This window comes from Ambystoma mexicanum, chromosome 2q (genome assembly GCF_040938575.1).
Source record: "Ambystoma mexicanum isolate Mex_15411 chromosome 2q, UKY_AmexF1_1, whole genome shotgun sequence".
Classification (NCBI taxonomy): Eukaryota; Metazoa; Chordata; class Amphibia; order Caudata; family Ambystomatidae; genus Ambystoma; species Ambystoma mexicanum.
Genome location: NC_090924.1, coordinates 703495282 through 703509407, shown reverse-complemented (window position 1 = coordinate 703509407; position 14126 = coordinate 703495282). Strand labels below are relative to the sequence as shown.

Sequence of the window (14126 nt, the reverse complement as noted above, 5' to 3'; positions counted from 1 at the left end):
CACAGAGATGGTTACCACACTAATTCTTTCAGCAACTAAGTACTTTTACACTTGTTATACTTTTTGAAGACATCCTTTATTATCTAGTCTATTGCATGAGTTCACTCACAGGCAGAAGAGGCACCCTAGTGGTCTAGGTGCTAGCTGTAGGCAGGTTGAGATGGGGTTCAGTTCCAGGAAAGTCAAAGTTCCATAGGAGATCTTCTTTAAACAATTTTTCACTTTCAAAGTTAGTGTTCAGGGATGTTAGCACAGTTTTTCTGAAGTCCAACTAAGAGCTTAGTAAAACCTTTCGCTGAGGCAGTACAAGACTCGACTCTTAGTATAAGTCTGTACCACCTGAGTACATGGTAGCGCAGACAGAGCAGCCAGGCTTATTTTAGGAGGGAGTGAGGGCTGTAGAATCAGTAAAAGTGACATTGTAATACAAATGGTCCAAAGAAACACTGAAACACTATGTATGTGAAAATAAAGGATTTATTTAAATACAAGTAGGCCCAGATAAATCTAGGGTTAAATAAGTACTAACACATTATATGAAATCACAATTCTAAAAAACACAACACTATACTTAAAGGTACACAGACCAAACTATAGACCACCTTTGAAATACCTAACAGTAGTTTTAGTGACGTCAAAACCTTGTCATACACATTCAGTATGTCACAGCTATTCTTGGGGAGTACAAACCAATCTTTACTTTCAGATTACATTCAGTAATGCTAGGGCAGTAGACCCTACCAGTTACACAGTGACTCTCAGTACAAATCACACAATCAGTCAACTGGACAATATACTTTTAATGGATAGTGGAACATTAATTCCAGGTACAGAAAAAACCAAAACTTTTGTGGTAGGTTATACTAGGTGAGTAAAACTTAAGGATGTAATATTCAATTACAGGTGCTTTTGAAATCAGGGAACCCCAGATTGGGGTAAGCAGTAACTCCTGAAACATATTTTTGGGATGGCACACAGCTAACTCAAGGTAAGTAAAGCCCATATACTTTTTATATCTCACAAGAAGACCATGTTAGATCTTTCCCAGCTATAAGGATGCCTGAAGTATGACTTATCAGGGACAGTTGGAACCACAGACTCTAGGTTAGATAGCACAGGGAAAGTAAAACCCAATGTTGCACTTTACTGAATGACTCAGTTTTTCTAGGTAGGCAACAAACTAATACAGACCTATTCTGGACAGGCTAACAGCAAGTTAGGGGAAGCAAGACCCAGTTGGGGAACACTCGTACAATTCTCCTCAAAGGACTAATCTGGTGAAACCAACACTTTACTTTTGGGAAGGGGTACAACCTAATCACAGGAGAGTAATATACCTTCACATCTACTTTCTAATAGGCTGGCAAAACAGTTTCTAAGGAAGAAAAGATGTTAACCATACTTTTAAGAATTGTGCATCACACATCCAAGGTAAGTAAGACATTCTGTAATTAACTCTTGGAGTTACAATTACCAACCAACTCTTTAGAAGTAAGTAACTTTGAAACACATACTTTCTTTTATAGGCAAAAGTCCCAATCCCTTAAGTCTTTCCCTTGTTCTTGGAGCATGAGTGTTCTAAGTGGCAGGAGCGGGGGTCACTAGAATGTAGTGACCAACAGGCAGTGTCAGGATAGGTTTTTTAGTTGCAAAAGTCAGAGTTCCTTAGAAGACTGAGCAAACAGGTGAGCACTTTACTTCTGAGTTAGAAGAGGGTCAAAGGGCTTCGCAGAAGACACCCTAGCAGGATTCTAGCAGTGGGACTGGGCGCACTGGATGAGAGGCCTCGCCATCACAGAAACCAACCCACAGCTACAAAGAAATATTAACAGGCTTAAGGTACGTACATACCCAAGCCAACACAGTACCTCAGCATTGAAGATGATTTTGAAGTAGGAGGACTCCAGGGTCTGCAGCCAAATACCCAGTCAGTAGATTCCTTGTTGTGGTGACTGAAAACTAGACCCCAGAAGGGACTTTGCAGCAGGGTTTGACGAAGGAGGATCTAGGCAAGGTCTCCCTCGCAGCTGAATGAGTTTCTGCGGATTTGGCGCCTTTTCAAGCAGCACAGAAGAAGACAGAAAATCGCGGTTGAATTCTCATTGTTACAAAGGTCCAGCACTCTGGTGAGGGGACTTTTCAGACTCGATTCATGTCTCTGGAGATCCACCAGGATGTCCACGAAGTTTCAGCGAGATTCGCAATTCCGAAGACTGTGTACCGCACAATGGCTTGAGGTCCCAGAGTATTGGTGTATTGCAACAACGTAAGGTCTCAGCAACGTCTGGGATGGCTCAAAATGCAGGTCGTCTCGAGTCTAGTGGGTCTCACCAGGCTCTGGTTTGTGGTCGTTGTTTCCGGAGTCCCCAGGTCGATTGGTAGGAAGGGCTACAGCAGGCTCCGGTTACACAGCAGGCTCTCCGCTCGCTTGTAATAGTTTCAGCCGCGTTTCCTTCATCTCTCTTCGGTTTCGGTTCCAGTGGTTGACTTTTCTTCCTCTTCCAGGTTCGCAGTATTTATCAGGAATTACAACACAACCTCTGCATTCTCTCCCCACATTTTATAAGGGGCAGTCTGGTTGTCCAAACAGGACAGCCAGCCCATCACTGGGATTTGTCCCCATTCAAGCAAGGCAAGGGCTGGGGAGTTTTGGACTCCTCCCTTGCTTCCTGCCCTCACAGACAGACTGGAGCCTGGGCGGGGCATCCAAGGGACTCCTGCCGAAGATAAAAATCACACAAAGGAATGTCCTACCCTGGATGTAAGGGGAAGGAACAAGAAACAACAAACACTAAAATGGCAAAAAAAAGACTGGGGCCATTTTGGTAAAATGATCACCCTTGGGTGCCATTTACTGCAGCTGTGAACACAGCCCGCGGTAAAGGTGCACCAAATTAATATAAGATATCACTGCCACCAGCCATTGAAGGTAAGCTTGTCCCTGTAACAGAATTGTTAGTTTTAATGTGAAAGGGGATATATTGTATCTCCCCAGCACTCCACATAAGGTGGGGTGTGCTGGCTTCATAGAATAAAATGTAAAAGGGATCCAAAGATCCTTTCTACCCTTGTAAACTGTAGTTCTCTCAAGGTTAGCCAAAGAAAGTTAAAAGGAGCCCCTAGGGCAACCCAGCAACAACAGGCACTAATTGCCAATAAGTTGTTAAAGAGCATAACTTTAAAGACACTATGGAGAGTCAAAAAAAGACACCCATAAAGAGTTAAAGATTCTGTGTGTGGAAAAAGGTTCCCACTCACTGAGATATTAAGGAAATATATCCCACTAGCACAGCAATAAGTTCTGGGGTTGACCCAGGTCAGGAAGATTTATCCGTTCTGTCAAAATCTTACCTAACAAGGGACTTCTGAGAAGGATCCCGATATGTGTTCCAGCAATAGGCCTGGGCAAGTGGTATGGCCAACTCCCAACCCCACAAATCACTCTCAGCCTCACAGGATGCACACCAGACTTAAGGTAATACCCAAGCCCACACACTACCTTATGAGAAAGGAAGAGCTTCAGTGTGGATGCTTTTCGGATGCAACAGTACTGGACCTGGTCCCTGGATTCTTGGTCTGGTGACTAAAGAACTGGACACTGGATGGGAACTTGCAGCAGCAAGTCGTCAGAGGAGGATTCCAGCAACAGATACTTCATGGATTTTGGCGGCTCTGTGGATTTGGCGCCTTTTCACATGAGCCAGATGAAGAATGATTATCGCTGGCCGGTTTCTCTTCACTCTCGGTCCGGCACTCTGGTGCGGGGACTATGAGGACTCAAATCCGGTCTCTGGAGAACCAGGAGGAGGCAACCAAGTTTCGGACGGATTCGGACTATGCACCGCACAATGGCTCGGGTCCCAGGGTATTGGAGTATTGCAGCCCAGCAAGGTCACAGCACGTCGTGGGATTGCTCAAAATGTAGGTCCTTTTGAGACTAATGGATCTCGGCAGCCTCTGGGTAAGAGTAGTGTTTGCGACCCCATGTCGATTTGAAGGAAGGGTTCGGACAGGCTCTCCAGTCACTGGAAACCGCTACAGCTGTCATTTTCTTCATCCTCCTTCGGTTTAAGCTCCAGTGGTCGACTTGTCAGCAGCTTCCAGGTTCAGAGTATTTATCAGAAACTTCAGCACAACTTCTGTAATCTCTCCCTGCAGTTTACAGAAACGGGCGGTGTGGCTGTCCAATCAGCTAGCCCCCCCACTGGGAGTTGGTTCCTTTCAAGCAAGGTGGAAGACAAAGGGCTGCTGAGTTTTGGACTCCTCCCTTACTTCCTGCCTTCTCAGACACTCTGGAGCCTGGCCGGGGGAATACATAGGATTCCTGCCGAAGACAAAACTTCCACTGAGGTCGTTCCCACTTAGAATGGCAGGGGAAGACCTCCGAAACAACAAGAACTTGAGAATTGGCAAAAATGGGTCCACCATTCTATCAGAATTGTGGCCCTCCTGTGCATTACCATGGCAGATTTAACAGCTTGCGAGTAATGATTAAAATGTCACTATGGTAAAACCACTGCCCCAGCCATTCAAGTAAACTTGAAATTGTAACATAAATGCTACCAGGTAAGTAAAAAAGGGGATACATTGTATCCCCCCAAGCACTCCACTTACGGTGGGGTGTGCTGGCTCGCTATAGAAAATGTAAAGCGGATGGGAATTCCACTTTTCCACTTTTCTACTTTGCAACAGTAGTTCACCAAGAAACAATGAGAATTAAAAGGCAGCCACTGCTTTTAAAATGCTGCCTGCTGTCATAGTACATTAAAGTCAGACCAAAGTTATAGGAAACTATAACTCCAATCATGCACTAAGCAGAGACATAAAACGGTCACCCATAAAAAGAGTAAATGACTAGGTGAGAGGGGAAAAAGATTCCCGCTCACCTATGCACAAGGTAAAATAATTACTAATTCCAAGCAAATGGTTCTGGTGTTGACACAGGTCAGGAAGTTTCATCTTATATATGAAAATCTTACCCAATGCTGGGACTAGACAGGCCCAGCCCTCTCCTCAAACCGCCCAATAGCACTTGAAAGCCACTGCTTTCCCTGTGAAAAGGCATTCCGTATAAAGAAGGCAGGAAGGCCAAATAACAATATGGCTAAAGAACAAGTGAAAAACCTTGTGTCACGGCCATCTTGGGGTGCTAGCCTCCTTTAGTAGCTGTTTTCGGTAAATGCAAAAGCACACAAGTAAAGATCAAAGATGGTAAAAATATCACTGCCACTACCAAGCTTGCCTTAGCCACATTATCAAAGTAACCAAAAAGCCATTATATGAAAAGATAAGATAGAAAGTATCCTAACTGCAAGGTGATGTGTGCAATTGTAATACAAGAAATTCACAAAGAGACACATTGTCTCTCAGTACTGATCGTCTTAGGGATTGATTGGTTTTCCCATAAGGATGAGCAAATAGGCCAGGGAAGTAAAGTAGAAGGCTTTGCATTCGTCCAAAAAGTCAGGACAGTGTTCAAAACAAACCAAAAAGAACAGGTGTCACACAGAAGTCTGAGGAAAGCATCAAAAAGAAAATCTTTCCTACCATTAGTTCTTTTCAATCCTATGCCTTCTGTTACCATCTTTCTCTGTTAATGCAAGGATGGGTGGAAGGCAGGCAGCAAAAGTGGCCCCATTATGGTAGCAGGGCATGTTGGACGGCTTAAGGAGGGCACCCTGACAAACATGGAAAACAGTTTTGACAATGCGAGAGTGAGCAGCAGAGCATCAGTGCTGGTTGGGAGTGCAGAAATAAATGAAGGAAATAAAATAAAGGTAAATGGGGCGGTGGGTCCGTGCATGAAGCAGAGGTTAGGATTGTGGAAGGGGTTTAGAGGAAACACACAATTCTGCTTTTGCATTTAGGTGGAAACCAAGCCTTTTTCATTACTTATGAGAAAGGCAGATTCACAGACACTTTGATACACCTAAAAACCTAAAGCCCTGAACTTTCCTCACAGCATGTTTGGGGAAACAAGGATTTGCAAAAAAGAGAACACCTTGCTGTGCACAGCCAGAGCATACATTTTTGCTTGCCCTTTTTTTAAAATCAAGATTGTATTTTTTTCAGCTCAAAAGTTGTTGATTGAAGCACCTGATGAATCATTCCCCCCTATTTGAATTTTCTCCTTTTGTTATTTCATAATATTTGAGAAAAACGTTGTGATTGAGAAGTAAATCATTCTGTATTTTATTTTTTGTCTAGGTGTGTGTGGTGCACAAATTGTAGAGCTCTCACCCCCGGTATTAGGTGTGAGTGGCAGAATAATTATACGCAGTGTGCGCCTTGTGCCAGTCTATCAACTTGTCCGATCTGCTGCTGCAACTACAGAGAACAAGAAATCATTCTTCAGTGCAGGCAATGCGATAGGTGAGCTCCTTTATATTGGCTTAAAAAAATTGTGTTGATGCGAATCGGTTGTTAAGTGTTTCCTCCTGTACTTGAGACTTGGTTAATTGAACAGCACATGTAAGGATGAGGCATCATAACAGCCATAATAATTGGTTTTACAATGTTCTGCTTGGCACTAATCTTTCCTTCTGAAATCTCCTACCCTTATGCAGTTTTGCTTGCCTTTCCAAGCCCAATTCTCAATACTAGCTGTTCCCGGCATAACATACGTTGTTCTGGCATTTACGGAAAGTTATTAAGATTATTACACTTGTATTAATGTATTCACTTGTATATCTCATTGTAAACACAATTAACAATCTCGTTCTTCTCAGATACAACACTTAATGAGCCGACTGATCGAACTCTTGAGAGAGCAACATATGTTTGCTTGTGACAAAATAGTTTTCAGAAGATATAGCCAGATTATCTCTCAAGTCTTTCCCTGTGACTTATTAATGGTGATTGAAAAAGCTAAACGTATAGCAAACTGTCTTCTTTTACTTTTGAAAGGCATATTTGTATCAGGTGGAATTAGATGTACGCGCGGTATAGGAACAGTATCTACGTTTAATCCATCGATTACTCTGACCACTACGATGTCTTTGTAGAAGCGTAATTGTCAAGCTTGTTCCATTGCAGTGTGTCCATTGCAGAGTCCCCTTAATGGAATAACATTGCTTAGCAGCATAATTACAGCACCTACTTACATTTTAAGCTCATTAAGAGGTATTCGTCCTACATCGTTTCGCTCTTTAGAGACTGAAGCATTGAGCCAGCAATTAACTGTTCATTGACACTGGAACCACTATGCCCTGTGTGAAGAGAAGTGGGGTTGGAAAGAAGTAACTTGAAATTATTCCGAATGTTTGCGATCATGTAGAACCATGCTCATTCTGTTTGTTAAAATGATATCTGCTGTTGAAGTGGAAGGGCACATAGGTGCATTTTGCCATTTGGGCAGCAGAGGGCACCTTAAACTGATACATTGAATCAACTGAGTGCCGAAACATACCAGAGCATTTTATGCATATTGATAGATATAGAGTTCGTGTTTTAAAGGATTATTGGTCGGCTTTGAAGTATAAGAGTATCAGAAACTGAAAAGCCCTCCATGTGTTTAAAAATAGGCTGATTTGATGTGTGGCTAGGCGGTCTGCTGGAAAGTCTTTCTTTGTACTCCCTGTGCCCTTAACCATAACTTTGAATTAAAAATGACCTCTTGTGAGAGTGGTTATAATAAATTATTACGAATAATTCATGCTAGAAAGTTCACAGAAAGGTCAGGTGCAAATCATTTGTAAAATAGGGCAACACCAGCAATTGATGGACACTAGTGGAAAACATTGCCTAACCCCAGTGAGTGATTGGGTCCTTCCAGCCAGCAGCAGCAGAAATGGCAGCTAAGAAATGTTGATAGAAATAAGTTCTGATTCAATAGACCGCACTCTGTAATAATTAACTTGTTGATGTGAAAGATATAGAGGCAAGTGTTCAGCTGACACCTGGTGCCAAAGAAGCAGAGGGGTGTGAGCAGTGGAGCTTTGCTGGTCAAAAAGTGGAACGGTGATGTCTGCATAGAAGTGGATTGTGGAGTCATTCTAGGGTGAACATCAATGGCTGGTTCCCCGGGCGGGATGGGTTTGCTGGCCGCAAGTCCCTTCCCCAAACCCCAAGGGAAAGTGACATCTGGCACAGTGATAGCCCAGCTGATGCTTTTGTTTCCCCTCCAGTAGCACAGAAGGCACTGTGCAACACTCCTTAATATCCACAGGATCCATATAGCATGTTGCCATTATTCCTGAATGGCGTTCACTTGTTCCTAGACTGTCAGACTGCATTGCCATCATTGACTGGGGGAGACTGATAGACAAGTTCGAAAAGAGCCTGTACAATAGACATTGATGGTCTCCTTGGAACCCATGATGATATGCTCAGATTGTAGAATACAATACACCACTCAATTGGTTACAAATTAATTGATAAATCAAATTACTTCATTTTGGAAATTACCTCACTTTAATAAAAGGGCAATAAATGCTAAAAAAGAACAGTGTGGAATGGACAACATCAACAGATAACATTAAAAAATCTATAACAGGCTTACACTGCTGAAAACCTTGTGCCTTAATGGAATCATTTCTCTTCTATTTGCTGTATAATATAAGAATCTGTTGGGTAAGAATTGGTGCAGTCTCAGTGTGTGAAACTAAACAACACTGATCTGCTTGTTATTAGGTAACCCACCTTTTGGTATAGGTCTGTACTACACAAGTTGGTAGTGTGACAATTGGGTACTCACCCAGGTCCCGCCTAGCAATGTAGTGTGCAATGAAACACTTATTTATTTTTGTCTATAAGTTCAATATTCTGAATGATATACCACTCATATCACACCAGTCTCAAAATACCCCCTAACCCCCGCAGGTCACACTGAACCAGGAATCGGGCTAGTTTGTAAAGATAAATATTTATTTAAATCAAAATCACTTACAAGTTCAATATATATATATTTCTGATCTTTGTTAATCTGCTTAGAATCACATGCTGTGCATAGTCCGACATCCAGTGGTCACTGCGGAGTATTGCATTTTGTTTTTCGTAGTCGAAAAGGGAACGTCGACAAGGCGTGTCTGTAACTCCCTATAGTGACGTGCAGTGTACCCACAATCACTCACGCGTCGAGGTCCCTCAGATTGTTTTTTTCCGCCCAGATATTGGTCGCCTATACGCCGAGCTCCTCGAGAGACATTGCAAAAAACTTTATTCGACCTTTGGTCGCCCTTAACTTATATTATTACTTACATCCCTCCTTCGGCGTGGTAGCTGCAAAGCTGTTCACCGTCGATCAAGATCTCCGACGGCGGTGCCTTCGACGGAGGAGGTTGGTCGGCGTTCGCCGAACATGTGGCCTGGCCTCGACAGCCAAATTCAGTAGGGAGAGTGGGGTTGTGGGACATTTATTGTTTCTCTTTGAGAATGCCTTTCCTTCGGGGTTGTTGTCACATGCAATCTGTTCCTCAGCTATGGAGAGGACACCCTTTAGGTTTTGCCCACGTTGCAAAGCCAAATTTACCTGGAACGACGAGCATAAACGGTGTAACTGTTGCTTGCCCCTCGACCACAAAGACGACGGCTGTGCGGCCTGTCGGCTCCTTAAGCCGAAGACTTTGAAAGACCGTAGTATCAAGAGGTGGGCAGCCTACGCCATGTCTAGGTCTGCCGCCGCAAGTGACGAGGAATGTGACAAACCGACATCCGTTTCGGAAGTCGTAGACCTCTCTAAGGAGCGTTCACGCTCCTCGTCATCCGTCCCCGGCCCCGACAAGCTCAGCTCACGCCATGCTTATGGGGATGAACACCCCGGCGACAAGGACGCACACAGAAAACACTCCCATAAACATACTACCCACAGCTCTTCCTCATCAAAGACGAAGAGAGCATTGGTGCCAAAGGAGACGCAGGTCCTACCGGTCACCTCCTCAGACCGTAAGAGTCTGAAGCCCCCCTCGCAACCGCAAATGCGACTAGCGACTGGGCTACCCCCAGATAAGGGCGCTATCACTAAACCTCCAGACGACGCGCACTGGCAGAGAGCACCTGTCGGCGTAGAGCAAGCGACGCCTGTAACGTCGACGCTGGAGGTACCCTCGACAGACAGTTTAGTTGTCGAGAGCCTGGCGAGGATTATTTCCACCGATAGCCAGAGACAGACGGCGAAAGAGATGTTGGTTACCGCTAATAAGGCCCGGGAAACACCCGTCAGAAGGAAGGCAGGAACCGCCCGCTCCGTCAAGAGGGATTCCTAGCCTACCAGAAGGCTTTTCAGAAGGTGAGGGGAACCTCTCTTCGACGTTATGGGGATCAGTCGAAGCATTTTCTAACGGAAGGTCCTCCCTTTTCTCCCCCTGACCGCTCCGGGGTACCTCAAGAAACCCTAGAAAGACTCCAGTTCTGTATGGACAAAATGGAGAGGTTTATGGAGACTCAGAACCTTCCAACACCCAAGAGATCAAGAGAGGGACCTCAGGAGTATCCCAGGGCCAAGTACCCCCACCCCCCTGCTGCTCCCCCTGGACCCCCCCCCAGACGATGTAGATCTATATGACCTCACTGAAGAGGACCCCCACTTTCAGGATGATGACGAATTCTTAGGCAATGGAGGGGAACAAAACCTAGAGGAGGAAGGTTTTGAAGACAACCCGGATATGGGTGAGGGGGGGCTTCCGAGAAGACCCAGAAGAAGGCGCTTCACAGCCCTGGCAGTCCCCATCAGCCTTTTCAGACCCTGAAGACATAAACCTGTCCCCACCCAAAGACTCACCTATTAGGAATACATCTCCCATAGACGATCAACCTACCTTTATTGCACTCCTACACAAGGCAGCAGCGCATTTCGAGATCGAGACCGGGGAAACTTCTGACATCGACTTTGTAGAAAAGATCATTAAGGAGAAACCCCCTATCAGCCAAACCATTCCCCTCCTTGCCGCAGTAAAGAGACAAATTATTCCTTCACTATCCACTCCCGCGTTGATCAGAGGGGTCAACCCGAGGATAGAAAAATTATTTAGCCCTTCTCCATCTGACCCGTTATACATCAGGAGCCACTCTGTACCAGACTCCTTAGTGGTGATAAATACCAGGAAGAGAGCAGGGGTCGCGCTGTCAACTAGCGAGGCACCGCCAGATAAAGAGGGTAAACAATTGTATGCCCTAGGAAAGAGGATCACAGCCTCAGCTGCCTTTTATGCAAGAAATGCCAACAACTCTTTGCTGGCAAGTTATGCAGATGCACAATGGAGCAAACTACGTAAGGACATTGAGGAGGTACCGGAACCCCTACGTACTCGCCTTCTAGCCACGGTGACTGAACGGACCTTAGTCAACCAAAGCATCATTAAAAATACTCTGGATGCTGCAGAGACGGCTGGGCGTTCCCTAGTTCAAGGAATCCTACTCAAACGCCATGTATGGCTACGCAATTCAGGCTTTAAACATGAGACACAAGCATCTCTTATTAACAAACCTATAGAAGATGCAAACCTCTTTGGTAAGGCGGTGGATGAGGCACTAGAGACCGCAAAGAAGGAATTTGACACAATCAAGACACTAGATCAAATTTCAAGGCCTCCCAACAAACGTGGTTATGGCAACAAACATTTTTTTCGAGGCCAACGCCAGCAGCAGCAACAGCAGCAGCAGCAGCAATACTCTGCAGGTAACTGGTCCTCTAACCAAGGCACCAGTGGACAATATAACCAAAGAGGACAACTTCGTGGCAAGGGAAGAGGTCGGGGTCCTACCCCTAGAGGTTCCAAAGCCACCAACACCAAATGACTCAAAGATTCGGGTCCCCTCCCATGCTTCGCCGGTCGGGGGCCGGTTAACATCCTTTTTTCCAGTATGGGAGGGTATAACATCAGACCGCTGGGTACTATCAACCATAGCCCGCGGCTACTGTATAGAATACAACAGTTCCCCTACGTACAGACCCCCAAGGGGACGACGCATGTCGCCAGAACACCTCGTCATCCTTCATGAAGTGGACCAACTACTAGAAAAAGGAGCTATAGAGGTTGTGCCTCTATCCCAGGTAACAGAAGGTATTTATTCAGTGTACTTCCTTGTACCCAAAAAGGACTTAACCATGCGCCCTGTACTAGATCTGCGCCGAGCGAACAAATTTGTCAAACCTCAAAAGTTTTGTATGGTGACTCTACAGGAGGTAATCCCCCTGCTTTCACAGGGAGATTACATGACAGCACTGGACATGAAAGATGCATACTTTCATATTTTAATGTTGCCAGCGCACAGGAAATACCTCAGGTTCATGATAGAGGGCAAACACTACCAGTTCAGAGTGCTCCCTTCGGCATAGCATCAGCGCCGAGGGTATTCATGAAGGTACTGGCAGTGGCAGCGGCCCACCTGCGCAGGTTGTCCATCCCAGTATACCCTTACCTCGACGATTGGCTCATAACCGGGGATTCTTACGAAGCATGCTTCTCAAATACCCAAAAGACTGTAGACCTTTTGTTTCAACTGGGCTTCTCCATCAACGAGAAGAAGTCCAGCCTAGACCCCAGCCAGATCAAACAATTCCTAGGGGCTCTAATTCGAACAAATGACGGCCTCGTCTTCCCCTCCAACGAGAGGGCCCAAAACATGCGGTTTCAAATCCCTCAATATGTGGCCGGTTGAGAGGTGACGGTACGCAAAGCAATGCGCTTACTAGGAATGATGGTGTCATGTATGTATTTGGTACCTCACACGCGCCTGCGCCCAATGCAAGAGTGGCTCAACAGCCAGTGGTGTCAGGCCAGCGGACAATGGGACGATCTAGTGGTGGTCTCGCAGGCCTTGGTTATCTTGCTACGGTGGTGGTCGAAGGAAAACCTGGTAATAGGGAAACCATTTGCCACCCCCGCAGTGGAAGCCACTCTAACCACAGACGCATCCCTCACAGGATGGGGGGGGGCTCACCTATCCCATCAGACTGCTCACGGAGTCTGGACTCCGAGCGTAGCATCCAAGCACATAAATTTACTGAAGCTACTAGCTGTGTTCAAGGCACTGAAAGCCTTCCAGGCACACCTGCAAGGGAAGACGGTGATGGTCCTCGCGGACAGCACCACAGCCATGTACTACCTCAACAAGCAGGGGGGCACTCGCTCTCCAGGACTGTACAAGCTGTCCCAGAACATCTGGAAGTGGGCTCTCAAACACATGTTCCTACTGTCACAACATGTACCAGGGGAACTAAATCTGCTAGCAGACGAACTCAGCAGAGACTTCCCTCTGCCCTTCGAGTACGAATGGCGACTACACGAAGACAGTCTTCGATGTCTTCACACAATGGGGATTCCCAGAAATAGATCTGTTCGCAACTCTGGAGAACTCGCAATGCCAAGATTACGCCTCTAGGTACCCCCAGAACCAATCCAAGGGGAACTGTCTATCGATACCATGGTCAGGGAAATTTGTTAACGCTCCCCCCCCCCCGCCCGACTCCCCTTCTCAACAAGATAGTGCACAAGATGCACCAGGAACAAGTTACCATGATACTTGTGGCCCCTATGTGGGCCAGACAGCCTTGGTTCGCTCACTTGATGGAGATGTCCCTATCTCCTCCAGTGAAACTTCCCTGCCCGTACAACATGCTGTCACAGGACAAGGGCAGGACACTACATCCATGCCCTCAGACCATGAATTTAGCAGCCTGGCTCCTGAGATCATAGAATTTGGACATTTACAACTCCTGCAGAGATGCATGGACATTCTCAGGGAGGCTAGAAAGCCTAACACTCGTCACTGTTATTCTAGCAAATGGAAAAGATTTGTCATCTGGTGTAGGGGAAGGAGCATCAACCCAGTGGACTGCTCTCCCACACACATTGTTCTGTACCTGACTCACCTACTAGACTCAGGCTTGGTGTTTAACTCTATTAACGTCTATTTAGCTGCACTTTCTGCATACACCACTTCCCAACTTAGTGTCATGGTGGAAAGTCCCAGTTATTAAAGCCTTCATGGAAGGAGTGAAGAGGATCCACCCTCCCATAGCTAACCCCGCTCCCGGATGGTACCTAAATGTGGTACTAACCAGGCTCATGGGGTCTCCCTTTGAACCCATGCACAAAGCAACACTTAAAGACCTCACTCTTAAGACTGCTTTTCTAATGGCTATCACCTCCATTAGGAGAGTAAGTGAACTACAAGCGCTCTCTGTA

General features: G+C 45.7%; 1 protein-coding gene across 7 annotated transcripts in view; it reads left to right on the top strand.

Moving 5' to 3' along the window:
• The window catches only part of KMT2C (lysine methyltransferase 2C), a 2745351-nt gene that overhangs the window by 857707 nt on the left and 1873518 nt on the right, over window positions 1–14126 (top strand). For all 7 annotated transcript variants that reach the window (XM_069647923.1, XM_069647922.1, XM_069647921.1 and 4 more), the window contains one exon: window positions 6208–6372. In XM_069647923.1, coding sequence (XP_069504024.1) covers window positions 6208–6372 — 165 coding nt within the window. The remainder of the gene's footprint in view (window positions 1–6207; window positions 6373–14126) is intronic.